Here is a 16,686-nt window from a genome sequence, read left to right as displayed (position 1 = left end):
AATTGTGATATACCCTTGACTTCGGCTACTCCCCCACCACTCATTATTCGGCTACCTTGTTGTACTCCCACTCAACCCTTGGCCTCTCCACCCTTAGTTGCTCCCTCACTTCCAACAAAGGATATAACAACCTCCCCACCACAAAATTGGAACTGTCTTCTCACTTTGGCCAACTAGGCACGCAATCAGTACAAAACCCGCAATGGGGTGCTGGCTACATAGCCCAAGGGTACAAAACTTGTTTGCAGGGTGCCCCAAAAAAAAACTGTCAGAAGCTACGGTCGTACCCTTGAGAAGCCGTTGCAAGAGCCATGCTAAATGAAAGGAATGTGTCTCATCTTTATTAGGAAAAGACCATGCAAACAGCAATGTACTTGATTATTATAACACCCACAATAGTATACAGTTTAACTCCTAAGGAGAGTTTCATGGGATATCAACCGTAAGTCACTTGAAATTTTTGGGATGTGTGGCTCATGTACATGCTCTTAATGAAAAGAGGTCAAAGCTTGACCCTAAGACAAAAAAGTGTGTATTCATTGGATACATTTGATCGAAAAGGCTACATGTGTTATAATCAACTCACAAAGAAATTGTTGATAAGCAAGGATGTTGTCTTTGATGAAATGAGTGATTGGTATGCATCAAAGCATGATGATTTGAGGACTAATTTTTGGATGATGGTGTAGGTGGTCAAAAAGCTACATAGAGTATAGGTACTATGTCAAGATCACAGGATTCATCAGGTGGGTTGACTTCACCATGGATAGGTAGATTACAACAAACTAGACCATGTGTTGTGCCAAGTGGAAAGGGAATTAGTAGTGGTGGTAAAGAGAGAAATGTGCATGCCTCAAGGAAAGGAAAAGATAAGGTTGATGATTAGCATGGAAATATACATGATGTGATAAGTGAAAGTGTAAACATTGGTGACATATCTCATGGGTTAGATCAAGACGACCTAGATGAAGAATTTGGAATACCGTCTATCTACACACATAGTGTAAGGAAGTCAGGGTCTATGCATGAACCAAGGAGGTCATCAAGAGTGAGATATCTAGTACAGATAGTTACTTATGATGGTTTTGGTGTTATGCATTATGTATGCATACATGAGACAGTTATACAAGATGTTGAGTGTTGTATTGATTTACACCTTTACCATTAAGGCATGAATTAGTATAACGTGAGGAGCCAACTCTAATGGAATCAAAGCACCCCCATCTCATTGTATTGATTGGTGCATATACAGTTAAGGTATTAACCAATACTACACAAGGAGACAACTCCAATGGAATCATAGCACCTCCATCGCGTTGTATTGATTTATGCCTTTACCATTATGGCATGAATTACAACAACGCGAGGAGCCAACCCTAATGGAATCAAAGCGCCCTCATCGCGTTGTATTGATTAGTGCATATACCGTTAAGGTATCAATTAGTACAACATGAGGAGAAAAATCCAATGGAATCATAGCACCCTCATCATGTTGTATTGATTTGTGCATATACAATTAAGGTATGAATCACTACAATGCAAAGAGGCTGCACCATCGAAAACATGAGAACCTATTCGCGTTGTCTTGACTTGTGAAAGGATCACAACAACGCGAGAAGGGCCTTCACAAGAGTTTGCAAGGCTCTTCTCACGTTGTAGTGATAACCCCATCAAGATGAAGTATCAAATAATCAGATAGAACTCACCTCAAAATGATGCATGCAAATAAGGGGATGGCGTTGTTTTAGAGTTGAGGAGGACATGAGGACAGGAGGAAAGGATAGTTAAAAAATAGAGGATCAAAGAGAGAACATTAACTGAGAACACGTGCAGACATTAAATAGATGTGACCCATCATGATTACAACCAATGCATGCTTGACACTTGGCATCCATAAGTGTATACATTAAATAGACGTGGGATCCACACATTCAAATAAGAACGTGTGTCGATTGCCAATGCATGAATGCCACGTGTCAAGGTCATCATTATAAAGGGGCCACACATTCACTTGTGCGTTCTTGTGCAATTCATTTTGTCATTCAACTATCGGCTCTAATCCGTTTCCTTCTACAAATCATTACCATAACCAATTTCATTTCGAGGTATGTCATTTATGCCTTACGCAAAGACCAATACAAATCAACACAACGTGATATGGGGTCTCATTTTCCAAAGTTGACTCCTTATCGCGTTGTGATGATGTTTTGTTATTTTAGGTTTTTAAATGGTTCCCCTCTCATATTGAAGCATATTCTTGTGATAGACATTATTCCATTTGGAAATCACGATAATGCGATATTTGTTCTTATCAGAATTACTCCAAACCCATATCGCGTTATGTTGATATTTTTTCGTTAAATGTCTACATGTAAATCACCACAACACGATATATTGTCTCATAGATGAACTTTGACCCATATTGCATTGTGATGTTTTATTTTTTGGGTTAGGTAAACGGTGTTCCTCACATGTTTGAAGCCTATTATCATACTGGAGATGTATTTATATGGAAGTATCACTACAATGCGATATGAGAACTCAGACTCCCACCAAGGAATCATATTGTGTTGTAGTGATCTATTACATGCCTGTTCCTACTCGTAGTCATAGCTCCCTTGGCTTGCAGATGTATATGCCAAAGATTGAGATCGAGCCAGATTCCCCTATTGTGGAAACCCAAGACGAGAAAATATTCAACTTTCTCTACACATTTCACCAGCATCACCGACATCCTGAGATTTCACAGATGTTTAATTGTAATTTCTCCATTGAATAACTGATCCTATCTAACCCGTTTGTATGTTGAAGACCAACTCTAGCATTGTTAGGAGGTCACTTCTAATGATGCTCTCATGTTTAATAATGTTCAATACGTGCATGTTAATGATATTTTGTACTTAACATCTGAAAGACAAAAGTTAAACATGGATATCTTAAAGGTGCCAGAGGATAAGAAGAAGAAAGATAGTAAGTGCCCTCTTTTCAAAAGCAAATGTTGTTTGGTCAACTACAACTACAACTACAACTACGTCTTTATTTGCTACCTCCATATGCTGCCTGAGGATGACCAAGTTGCCAATGAAGAAGGTGATGGAAAAACAAAAGAAAATATAAGAGAGAAAGGACCTACAAGAGAAGAGGATGAACTTTAAGAGATTGTGAAGGAGATCAACTACCTCCATATGCTGCCTGAGGATAACCAAGTTGCCAATGAAGAAGGTGATGGAAAAACAAAAGAAAATATAAGAGAGAAAGGACCTACAAGAGAAGAGGATGAACTTTAAGAGATTGTGAAGGAGATCAACTTGGCTACAGAGAGGGAGTTAAGTGGACAGTTGGATATTGACGCCCTGAGAAGTTCCGTTGGTCACAGGTGGTGAGCAGGCATCTGAGATAGCGGATCTAACACCACTCCTCCCTACATTTCATATTGTTAGTCTTGAATATATTTTAACTACAGATATTCAATAACTATCTAACATAAGGGAGGAACATTGTGTTGCTATTATTGCACAGAATCTAGAGGAAGATGAAGATTTTGTTGATTCAAATTTAGATAAATATATGTTGCTAGATTTAAATGTCAAGGACAATGAGTTTTTCTCAAGTGCTTTTGGGCAAGAACTATAAATTCAGCTATTCTCTCATTGTTGAGATATGTAAAAAGACAAGAGAGCTCTCTAGCTCTTTGAACTTGTACTCAAGAATCCTCCAAGGGATTTTATCTAATATAACTCAGGTGGGGGGGTCAGCCCAAGGCTATCCAACCCCTAGTGTGGCATCCTCTCTATATTCTCTCTCTTTTATTTTCAAAATTTCAAGCTGCCCAAGGCTATCCAACCCCTAGTGTGGCATCCTCTCTATATTCTCTCTCTTTTATTTTCAAAATTTCAAGCTATTCAGCAAAGACTAAATATTTCTCATATGGGAAGGGAAGGGGAGTCCTTGTTTGTCTAGGAGACCAATGCAATGATCAACATATGGACATATGAATTACTTGTAAATGATGAAAATCAAAAGATATGTTTAGAGTAATAATCATTAATCGTGTTGTATTCCTCAATGCATTTGTTTTGTTGGCTTATGTGGCATGTTGCGTGCAACATCCTTTTATAGTTGGTGGTGTTTGAGGATGATGTTCTTGGGTGTGCTACTAGCAAATGAGCGAGAGGGCTTGGAAAGGACTCATGGCTAGGAGAATACATCAACCGATTAAGATTTTCATAGGGTATTATCTTCCACAAAAAATTATCAAAGGACAATGTAGAATTCCCTTTGTTTGCCATCAAAACATTATCTAGATACCTTGGGGGACATCCAATCAAGTGGAATGCAGACAAAGTGATGCTTTTGGAAAAATGGTTAGCGGTGCAGATCTTCGAGCAAGGCCCCGAAGTGTATGCACTTAGAAGCAAATATTACCTAGCCTATACTGCATATGGATTGACATGCGGGATGTACTGATGTACTCTGTCATGTAATCACTTATGAAGCTGAAATGTCAATCAAGAATCTATTGGTATCCAAATCTTTCCATGTCTTTGTCTTGCGCCTCGCCATTCTTCATGCTTAAGACTTGCATTGGATCTCCTCCATATGTCTTTCTTTCTTTCTTTATTCAATGGTCTCACTTCTTGACTAATTTCGGATGCTTTGAACTGCTTCTTTTTGGGTCAGTGTTGTACACTGATTAGTTCCTCTAAACCATTAGCCTTTTCTCTTCCCCACCATGTCTTGTATGCTTGAAATACCCAGAGTGTACTTGATAATGTGTTTTATCCATTCCTTGGGTTGACCATATTGATAAACTACCGTACTGCTTTACAAACCAAGGACTATGATTTTGCAGATAATGTGCTACAAAATTAAAAAGATGTATAACTCAGCATATTGCTCGACATACATTTTAAAAACAAGTTCAATGCATAATCAATCTGATACCATGTAGTGGGTGATGTGTTGATCCGTCCATGATGGATGTCTTAAACTCGTTTAGCGCTATTTGAAAGGTCTCATGGTCCTTCTTCATTTGTCACAAAACTTAAACATAATGTCTAAACATCTCCACATGTTGGCTTTGCTTGATCATTGTCTTCATGGTCTACTACTGCATTGTGAACACACTTCCATCATGGGTATTTTATGGTTTGAAATAATCGGTGTCTTCTTCTTCTACGACCATGCTTTAACACCTCCAATGGGAGGTTATCCTCTAGTGTTTGTGGAGATAGAAGCCTTCTTGCTTTAACACCTCCAATGGAAGGTTTCTTAGGTACATCCTTCCAAACCTTAGAATTTTTTTCATCTTGTTCAATCTTTACATGTCCACCATGCAAACCAATGTCAAATAGAACTTTCTCTAATGCTTTGATTGATTTAACCTTTGATGTATTGGGTTGTAAGGTCCATGCAAAACGTATGTACAAAAACAAGAGTATTTTAATGATTCTATAGAGACCATGCATTGTACAAATGTGGACTCTCGAAACGATCGAATATCAAGAATTTGCTGAAAGTTTGGGTCTTTCAAGTGCTTATCTGGTTGTCTAAAACTTTTGCACTACACACACAATATAGGCAAGGACTTTTTGAATTGGCACCCTTTGATATATTGTACATACATTTCAAAGTTTTGAGATCACCTCCCATATGTCAGTCCACCTTATATTGTCCCAAGCCTTCCACATTCAAGATTTTGTCATTTCTCTACTCGCTGCGCTGCTGATGATCTCGAGTATAGATGTCTTATGAAAGACCCAATGCAGAATATCGAAATCCTCTGAGTCCACTTGCAACATAAAAAAAACATGAGTATGCCACACGCAGTGCTTGCATTCGCTAATTCATTTACACAAACTAATCTCTAATAAATTTTACCTCAAAGGATTCCAAAGAGAATATATTGTTTTCGGATTGAACACTAAACCATCTGGGATCATCTTTCTTAATAGATGGATCAACTGCCATGTTCATCAATGTGATGGAAACCCTTTCTAACTTTTTCTCCTGCACTCTTTCACACTCATCAAGCTTTATCACAAATTTGAGGACACCCCAACACTTAAGAAGTAACTTCAAACAGGTGAACAACATAAGATTATAGGGTCTCCAAGTCGTAGAAAATATTATTGTATCTATTGAAGCATACATGTCTTCAATATAAAATGGAGTTCCCAATGCCTGCAACACCTCTTCACTTACTTGTTTACACATCCTAATTACTGAAGAAGAATTTGGCAGTAAAATGATGCCTTCATATGAGAATGTTTAATTTTTTCCTACAAAGTCTTATAGATGACTGAGTATCCTTTGTGTGATATACTCGCCTCATCAAGTATTGCTTGGATGTCCTTTGGATTGAGTTGATTCTCTTTGATAAATTCTTCTACATGTTGGCGATCCAAAAGAAGATTTAAATGTGCACCAGAAGGTTCTATCATTGATTCTTTTCAGGGTGCAATAGTGATCTAAATCAAATTGAAATGCAAAAATTGATATACATGATTATTTGCAATACTAATTAAAGTTCATCAAATTTTTATAGTAACAACTATCAATCAATATATAGAAAAGAGAAATCAATTAAAGTTCATAAACTTATTACACTAACAATTACCAATCAATATATAAAAAAGAGCTTACTTGATTGCATGTATTCTTTTTTAAATGCCACCACTTCCTAGCTTCATCTCCTGAATATCTCTAAGTTTTTTTGTCACCTACGCAGACCTAAGGAGGCCTTACTCTCTCTCTACTTGTCTCTTTGTTTTTCAAGCCCTAAAATGGTTTTCTTATTGCTTATTAACTTCCGCACACATTGCTCCATGGTCTGCCTTAATTGAATGTTCTCCTTCTCAAACAAATCTCTTTTTAACATAAAAACATTGCTTGGTGCTTCTAAATGAAGAGCCCATTGTAGCTATCTCCAAGAAAGTTAAGCAAAGCTATCGTATTCCTAAATGAAGGTGTGGAGTTTTTAAAGGGGTCTTTCGGATAATGCCTTCCATCATTCCATAAGTTTAAATTTTTATGCACCTGTATCCTTAACATATCTTTGGAAGCAGTAGACAGTGTAGTGGATTTATTTCTCTTACTCGAGGATTCATATTCGCATTCGAGCTCGATGTGCAGGTGGTAAGTGTCCCTCTTGTCTCTACTCCTCCATGCTCTTGATCTTCTCTGTGAACCTCCTTGCTCATGATCCTCTGTCATCCTCTTGATCTTCTTTAAGCACCTTCTTGCTCTAGATCTCCTAGTAGCACCAAATGGAAAGGCAGCTTGCTCTATATCGAACCAAGTAACAAAAAATGAAAAGGCACCAAAATAGCAAAATGCAAAATCGTGCGGATCAAACTACTTTTGAAATATACGTAGTTCATTTTTTGAGAGATTTTAAGATAGGAGCCATAAAAATTTGACCAAATCATTAATGTCTCTTATTCTTCACATACATGAACAAAAAAAAGAATTGAAAACTTCGAGAGTTGTCAATATTTTATAAGTTTATATGTGATCTAAGAATAGAAAACTACCTTTTATATCTTAAGAAAATGGAGAGAAAATACATTAAATTAAATTTCACCTTAATTTTTAGAGTTCTTGGATTCGCTCTCTCTAAACTGAGTTGGCATTTCTTAGAGAACCCAAAATTGAGTCCAAAATAAGTCTAATGATGGTACAACTACCAAGTTATGAACATCCAAAAGACCTAGATTATGTTTACAAATTGAAAGACTTTATACGGATTAAAGCAATAACCGTGTGCATGGACAAACAAGATTAGTCACTATCTTGTCTCTTTAGCATTGCTGTTGTGGACCATCGTGTAAATATGTGAAAGACAAGTTATATACTCACATTGTGGCTTATGTGTATAATTTGATTATGACTAGAGTCAGTGGTGATGAGGTTGCACAAGTAAATCAACAATTGAAGGTAAAGTCTGAAATGAAAGATTTAAGGGAGTTAAGATATATTCTTTCTTAAAGATTGAGGATAGGATAGGAGCCTAGTATGGACTCCATCCACCATCATACCACAAATGTTACTGTAAACTATCAGCATCGCACACTCCTGAGAATTCCAAGAGGCCTCACTATCCTCTGCTTCGCCATGCGGATTGAATGGTGCTGGTTGCCAACTCCTTATGCCAAACAATCTAGCTGTATTCTCTAAGATGATGTTCACTTAAAATTCACCATACCTCCTGACCTCAGATTGTTAACTCACTTGTGGAACTACATTGTCCACCTCTGGCCACTATCATATTCTCTGACATTCCACTGACTGCATAATATGAACGACACTGTCTTGTCCTACTTTTTCATGTTTCAACAGCTTGGCCAGCTGTCTTCTGTGGTTTGGAACTAATGCTAGTAGCTAGCTCAAGGTGATGTTTAGTTTCAGATCCTTTTTGTCGCCCACAAAAATCATACTCTGTTTTTTGTTCTGTAGCTTTGAATTGACCTTCAGTATACATCTATATTTTGAAAAAAAAATACACATTGAATTTTTTTTAAGCAATTAAATGCAACGTCGCAAGTAAGCGATATAGTTTACAGAGGATACAAGATTGTCTAGACTCACTTGTACATGAACTCTATTGATTGAATCAAGATATATGGGATTCGGGTAATGGATCATACAAAATCACCTTTAGAACATTCATTCAATCTTGAAGGGCAATGCTCACATTTTTTTTTGTGCTGCTTCAGCCTCTCAAAGCAAGGAACCAATGAAAAAATGTATGCTAAACTGCCCATCTCTATCAATCCATCACTATACCAATATTGGCTTTGAGGGTTGCATTGGGCAAGGATGTACGTTTGTGCTTACCCAGCACCAGTCTTTTGCAGACTCAAACCTTGCAAAGATGGCAACGTGATTATGTCGTCACAAATCACACATTCAACTCAAGCTTGTTGTCGGTATGCCGTTTGAGCCAACCATGTCTTTTTGGGGGTTCAGCCCATTGTTGATGGCTGCATCTTCTTCCATCTTTTCAGCATCTACTGCCAGCTTTATATTCCGTGCATTGATGGACCTTTTGGACTTTGAGTTGAAGAAAGATTTGAAGTAAAGTGAGCAGAATACCACCAACTGCATGTGAAGGACAAAATGCCAAACTTTATAATACAAATTACAAAGCTGCAATTTCAAGACAACCAACCAGCTGAGAAGCCTTTTTATTCACTTGAAGCACATGAAAAGAATGCATACCTCCCTCTCTCTTCTATGTATTGTAGTGACATGGCAATGTATTTTTTCCCATGTATCTAGAGATACTGCTATCATCATCATTGTGCATGTGGATGGTTGTTTTTTTCCCCTTTGCATGACCATGTTACCTCATGGTACAATTTTGACATTTTGTTTGGTTTCATAGACCCTTACGGTCTTTCAGGGACTTAAAATATATCATAGACCATTTGGGTCTTTCGAAGACTTTCAATATATCTCTCTTTCTCTCTCCAGTCTATTATGAGAGTAGAGCTCTCATTGAGTACTTACATAATCCAAACCAAAACCAAAACAAAAACCAAATCCGGAAGTGATTTAACTTGATGCTTGGCATTGCAGATCTACTAGCATGCTTTCTTTTGCTAGACCACAGATTTAGCTCAAGACCAACATGGTCATTATGTTATGTATTTGGTCTAACAGGTCATTTTGGCCTTTTGCAGACATTAATCTCTCTCTCTCTCTCTCTCTCTCTCTCATATGCATGCACACGCACACGCACACAAATATGTAGGTAGGTACGTACGTGTATACACACGTGTGTGTGTGTGTGTGTGAATGAGAAAGAGAGAGACTCAAGCATGCAAGTATTGGACTTGAGGATCAGAATTACAGTCCTCTTCATCATGATTCACACCATTGAGACAGAGAACCCTTCTAACAAGGAAGGCCACTTGACTGGACACCACAGAAAAGAAATGATCTTACCCCTCCAAGCATTTGTTGCCAACTCAAAGGATGAGCAAACCATAGACATGACAGCAGGATACTTGCAAGCTGCATTTAAAAACTAGCAGTCAAGCAAAAGGAATCTATTGTTTAAGCTTTGATGCAAATTGGATTCTATACCACTGTTTGTTTACTTTACCTGCCTCGTGGTCATAATTGTAGAGAATATTAAGGCACCAAAGGTACGTATTGTGTAGGAAATAAAAAATTGGCTGGTAGTGGCAACCTGCAATATCCAAATCTTAGGATGTAAGAAACCACCCAGTAATTCCTGACATGCACAACACATACGTGCACCACCCCCACCCCCCCCCCCCCCAAAAAAAAAAAAAAAAACGGCCCTAATACACATGCACACACACACACACACAACTTTAACTTGTTTGAACAGAAATCATCATCTACATGAACATCACTATGAAGGCCTACATGCACTCTATATAATATAGAGCACAGTGCATTGAACTCATTTTCAGAGAAAAACAATCATACTGTAACTATATGTGCATGCTTGAGCATGTGTGCACATTGTGGGGACAGCAAGAGCACAGTTGTATGTCATTACAAAAAAATCAGAGTGCACATCATACAGTTGCATGCGTTTGCACATTACATGTAACATAATGCATGGGCACTACATAATGTGTGCATGCATTACATAACACATGCCCATGTGCAAGTGTGCATAAATGCATGCATGAGCATCACATGCACATGTGTATGTTACATAAAAAGCATGAGTGTTTTCCGAATACTGAATAGTTTTACAGGGCAAAATTAGAATCCAAACAGCTACATACCATAGACAAAAGCAGGATATCAATAAGACAGTCAGGATGTCGGTGGATGAAGTCTATAGCAAGAAACCAGTGTCCCTGAACCAACAGTCCTACAGAATCCACAAAAATATCTCAGAAAATTCATAATATTAACTGCCATGTAAGAGGAGGGGGGGGGGGGGGGGGGGGGGGGGGGTGCTATCTTGCCCGTCCAAGCCCCCACCCATGCGATACATGTCTGCTTCCCTTAGTCTAGGAAGGTTGGGAATATCACCACTTAAGCTGAGGAAGGAGGAGCACAAAGTTACATAAAACACTTGATTGTAAATATCCATCCTATAGCCCTTGAAAAGCTTGTCCTGGAACGTGCTTGTAAAACCATCAAACCTGGAAAACAGAATGTTAAATATAAGTAGCTTGCAATTTCTTTGTACTGATGCTTGCACTTTTCAGCACCTAGGGAGAGTCTCCCGGGCTGCCTTGCTTTGTTCACTGCTCTGTTTTTCTTGTGAGCAGGAGAGGATCTTTTGTAGCCCTACGGGCGTTTTTATATAACTAATGAAAGGATCTTTTCTCGGAAAAAAAAAAGTAGCTTGCAATCCCTTTCGTCTTCATTACAAAATTACCTTCTGATTGCATTCTCAAATCCATCAATTCATGTGGCATAAGTGTACATCAATAGCCAGGGCAGTAGAAACTTTTTTTTGTTATGCACATTTGTGCAACGCGTGGGAAATAGCAGTTATATACAATTGAGCTGGGAAGGGTTACTAGGAAACAGGTGGATGATAAGCTTGAAGGTGGCAAATAATGCATTTGATTCAGAAATAATGTGCAGCATGGGCAGATCTATAGTGTGCAGGTGGGTATAGACTACCAAAGCGACACCTGACCACACTGGTCGGTGCAGCCCAGTTGCCCAGGTAGGCACAATGGGCAACATGGGCAAATTTACACTTGCAGGGGGTGACCAAAGAGGCAGATATTCAAGGAGGCGAGGCTGGTAGCCTGACCTACAAAGGACAAAGAAAAATCCTAGCTATTCTTTAATCCATCAAAAATGCCCACGTTGCCATTGCTCCTCCATTCCTCTATTATAAACATCTTATTGAAAAACTTCTAGGTAGTATGCCATATATCATAAGAACATGGGTTGCTTAAATTCTCGTTGGAGGTGTTGTGTGACACACTAGCTCATCATCAGTGTTATACTAGTACAGAATTAGAACCTTTTTAGAACTATTGTCGTACATTGTGACCCCATTGTGAGCCCTAGTCCAGGGACAAGTCAGGCACGAGCTATGTAAGTCTTTCCAAGCCTTAGGTGTCAACGTCTGTCATTTAACCCACTTGGAAAACAAAGCATGTAGGTCATCCTAGCATAGGAGTCAATGACAATCATGTAGAAGCATTAGATAACATGGGCATTCAAGGGCTTTAGGCCAGCCATGGCAAGCCTTGCACACGGGCAGCCTGTGGACCACCAAAGGGGCCAACCATGGCCTTAGACCCCAGTCTGCCAGCTCTAAGAGGGCATAGACTCAGTCAGCCAGCAGTAATTGCAGCCCAGCCACACACATGAAAAAGCGCAGCATTTAATATGTCGTGAGCATATTAAAACAGGCCGACAGCATCATCCCTTGCCTAAAATCATCTCATTAGCTCATATCTTCAGCAGTAAACAAAGCAGAGACACGTGTGCTTGAGTCTTTGACTTGTGCATAGATATCTACAGCCAAGCACTTCATTGTGCTTCAGTCCAAGTCATCCCGAAGTCTTCTTCAACATGCAGCCTTCAATCTTGCATCTCCCTCAGCAGATCTGGGTGTGCATAGTGGCTTCAAAGTTATCATCAGTCCACTTGATGACAATCCTCAGTCAACCGTCATCAGTAAGTTTTCTTCCTTGTAAAGTTCTCCAAAGCAATACTCATGCTTACGGGAGGGGACCCTTGAGTGGGTAGACTGGGACCCAATCTTGTGTCGACTCTACATATTCTCTCGCTACAGCTCTCTCTCCTGTAATAAAGATTAAAGTGGATTGCTTCATGCACACTAACATAAAGCTATAAAGAAGGCCTTGCTGTGCGTTACATGATCGTACCGGTTTGGTATAAGAGCTTCTGGTTGTGACCCAACTTGGCTACCTACCGTGAGAGCATTCCACGGATGGTAAAACAAAGGTCCGGAAAACCCACCCAGCCGTCCATCATGTCAAGAGAAGAAGAAAGAGGCTTCAAAGAAGACACCACCACCACAAAAGAAAGTGTCCACGAGCACACTACTGTAGAAGAAAGTATCCAAGAAGACACCACAAAAGAAGAAACTTTCCGCAAAGCACTAAAGATTTCCTTCAAGAGCTGATGGAGAAAAATAGGCTACTAAAGTTCCAACTTCAACAACATGCAAAAGAAAAGAGCAAGGTCCCACAGAATTTGAACACATGCTTCTTCTAATGGAGCAGTAGAGACGCCGGGAACTTGCTAAGGAACGAAAGACCAAGGAAGCTATACAAAAGGAGACCCGTACCAGGCCGAACTTGCAGCCTTGGAGCATCAACACAAGCTCGATTGGGAAGTTATGCAACTCCAACATCGGCAACCTTACAGGCCAGTTTGATAGCAGCACTTCCCAAACTAGCACCTAATCCCAATTCCTCCACCACCGTCGTCCATGCTCGACCAAATTTTAGTAAGTATGATGGTAAGTGTGATCATTCTGCAATCACTCAACTTATCCATCAATTTGTTGCCTAAGATTGCAGATTCTCAAGACAAAGTCCATCTAGCGGCTCCACATATCACTCAGGAAGTTGTTACTTGGTGGCAACATCATCCCATCCGGGTTAAGGGAGCACATAACAGCAAAGACAATAAGGATAGTAAGAAGGAGTAGCAACTCAAGCGAGAAGAAAAACACAGAGGCAAAGCCTAAGAAGACGCCTAAGGGGAAGGCCAAGGAGGGTGTTACATGCACTGAGCTTGATTGTGATAACGCACAACACATCCTTCTTGATACCTTTATGTGGTGAGAATCTCTAGCATCAACTTTAGAGAGTAGAGAGAGAGAGAGAGAGAGAGAAGAGAATAAGAATGTAGAAGACGACACAATATTGGGTCCCAATACCCACTAAAGGGCCCCCCCTGCAAGCAGGAGTATTTGCTTATATTATTCTTTGGAGAAATGTTGTACAATGCTGAGTACAAGTGATATGAATGCCCAATGCAAGGACAAGGAAGACCGTACGTCGGCTGAGTATCCACCTAGTCTGAGGCTTTGTTGAAGACTCTCCTTGGCCACTGATGCAAGTCCAGATAGCTGTAGGACTGCACATATGCTGGCTGAATGTGAAGAGGAGCTTCCTTCCTTAATCTGGAGTCGACTAGATGCTGCAAACTGTGTGTACTTTGCTGAATACCTGAATGAATTGTTTGGGACTGAAGCGTTTGCTTTTATGTCTTCAGGCTGCAAGTCGGCTGCTTCTAGCCTCTGTCGGCCTGCATAAAAGATTCGAACGACTAACAAATGACAGTCGGCTGGTCTAAATCCCCAGTCGGCTGCTGAATATTCTCACGACGGGCTAAACTGCCCAGTCCGCTGCCCACCTTATGCTGGTCGGGCTGTAGGCTTGATTGGCTGCTGGCTGACTGGCCACATAAGCCACCAAGGGGCTTGGCCGACATGCTTGACAAGGGCATGGTTGCCCTTTGCAAGGCTAGCCCATGCTGGTCTGCCTTGGGGCTGGCCTTAGGGCTAGCCCCTTCTATGTGATAATGTCCTACAAATGCTTAACAAGCAACTTAGGCTATGGCAGACACCTAAATGCTTCTGAATGATGTTTTCTCCAAGTGGGTTAAGGGCATTGACATCTGACTGACCTCTAAAGCTCAGAGACTAACCTACGTAGCTCGTGCCTTACTGTCACTGGACTGAGGGCTCACAATGGGGTCACGGCGTACGACAAATATCCCTAAAAAGGTTCTACTTCTGTACAAATGCTGCACGGATGATCATGCCAGTGTGTCACTGTGTACCCCAGTGCAGGGTGCACGTGACATTCCCTCCTACTTAACTTGACGGCAAGTTCAAGGCTTCCAAGTAGTCCGCCAAAAAACTAGGGGTACTCCTTTGAAAGAACTCTTCATCTAGCCAAACTGCAAATTGTCAAACAATGCTCTCCAAAAATGGGACGTAAATTTGGATCTCTATTTGATGTGATAGTCCGTGGCAAACCACCAATGGGGTACCCAAACCGAATGAACAAGCGAGCTATGTCCTTGGTTGTGGCTGTCTACTTGCATGGAATGAGCATGCAAAACTTACTGAATCTGTCAACACATACATTGTGTTTCTAGATCCAGCTGAGGCGAGAAGAGGGCCTACAAAGTCCATACCGATGTCCTGAAGGGTCCCTCAGGAATAGGCAAAGGCTGAAGCAACCCTGCATGTTTGGTACGAGGAACTTTCACTTTTTAACATATCTGGCATGATTGGACATGTTGGTAGACATCCTATCGCATCTTAGACCAATAGAATGACCTCTCTAACCTCTCCAAGGTATTGTTGATACTCCTACGACTCCCAACAAGAGAATCATGGACATTGTGGAGAAGGACTTGACGCTTTTCTTTGAGTACACAAAGACGGTTCTTAAAAAACAACCAACCATCCCGTATACTGTAGTGGCTTGGTTCTGAACTGAGGGCCAACTAATATTGAGTCCCGAACTCTTCCGAATCCGGATATTGTGCCTTCATATTGTCTAAGTCTTTACCTTGAATTTCTAGCACGGTGGACTCCTGCAATGTCTAAATAGTGCCCTTTCGACTAAGAGCATCGACAACAAGGTTATTTTTGCCCAGGACGTATTCAATCATTCCCCCAAATTGTTGGAACAATTGACTCCACCTAGACTACCTGTCACTCCATTTGGCACTAGACATGGTTTGCAACCATTTAAGTACCTGGTGATCTGTCTTAACTGTAAAGTCCTTCCCGTAAAGGAAGTGCTTCCAATGCTTAAGAGTAGTCATCACCCCCAAGAGCTCTTTGTCATACACCGAATAATTCTTCTCGGCATTATTGAATTTGCCGCTATATTAAGCCACTGGCCTTCCATCTTGCTGCAAAACAGCTCTAATGGCAAGGTTACTGGCATCGGTAATCACCTCAAAAGGATCATCCCATGACGCCAACTTTAGAACTAGAGACTCAGAGGCAACTTTCTTCATTGCCTGGAATGCCTCTAGAGCCTTGCTCGTGACAGACACTTTCTAGCGACGAGTCTTCACGCCCTTGAGCAAGTCAATAAGAGGTGCTGCAAGGTCAAAAAACTTATTCATGTCGGTGTTGTAGGCCTAACAAAGACCCACAAATGAGCAGATTTCTTGGGCTATAGTGGGAACATCCCAGCTGAGAATGGCCTATACCTTTTCAGGGTCGAGGCTAATACCTGAAGAACTGATGATGTATCCCAGGTAACGGATTTCCCGTACTCCAAACTCACTCTTCTTGGCATTGATAAACAACTCATTCTCTTGCAAGAGTTGCAAAACCTGTGCGCATCGGGCTCATGCTGCTCTGCAATACCTGAGAAGATAAGAATGTCATCTAAGAAGATGAAGACGCATTTGCCAATGAGATCCGAAAAACCCAAGACATCATTTTATTGAACATCGCTGGTGCATTGGTGACACCAAAAAGCATCACCACAAATTCGTAGTGGCCACGCTCGGTCCTAACGGCTGTTTTTGGAGTGTCGGCCTCTAAGATCCGAACCTGATGGTAACCACTCTTAAGATCAATCTTAGAGAAAATCATTGCACCATTGAGTCGTTTGAGGATGTACTCTATTTTGGGCATGGGAAATCTATTCTTCAATGTTGCCTTATTGAGCGCCTCCACATCTCACTCAGGAAGTTGTTACTTGGTGGCAA

At 40.4% G+C, this 16,686-nt stretch overlaps 1 protein-coding gene across 6 annotated transcripts in view; it reads right to left on the bottom strand.

Annotated features, from left to right (window-relative positions):
• Positions 1-8,591: 8,591 nt before the first annotated feature.
• LOC147635588 (UDP-galactose/UDP-glucose transporter 5B-like) overlaps positions 8,592-16,686 on the bottom strand; it is an 89,527-nt gene continuing 81,432 nt past the window's right edge. For 5 of the 6 annotated variants that reach the window (XM_086802955.1, XM_086802950.1, XM_086802952.1 and 2 more), the window contains 5 exons: positions 11,026-11,138; positions 10,773-10,861; positions 10,112-10,198; positions 9,952-10,020; positions 8,592-9,102 (listed from right to left, as the gene is read on the bottom strand). In XM_086802955.1, the coding sequence (XP_086659081.1) occupies positions 8,911-9,102; positions 9,952-10,020; positions 10,112-10,198; positions 10,773-10,861; positions 11,026-11,138 (550 nt within the window). In that variant the 3' untranslated portion in view covers positions 8,592-8,910. The remainder of the gene's footprint in view (positions 9,103-9,951; positions 10,021-10,111; positions 10,199-10,772; positions 10,862-11,025; positions 11,139-16,686) is intronic. The other variant, XM_086802954.1, reaches the window with a different exon arrangement.

Source organism: Cibotium barometz, chromosome 9, assembly GCF_041138505.1.
Source record: "Cibotium barometz isolate CiBa-2024 chromosome 9, ASM4113850v1, whole genome shotgun sequence".
NCBI lineage: Eukaryota > Viridiplantae > Streptophyta > Polypodiopsida > Cyatheales > Cibotiaceae > Cibotium > Cibotium barometz.
Note: the sequence above shows the minus strand (reverse complement) of the source record. Positions and strands in the feature narration are given on the sequence as shown.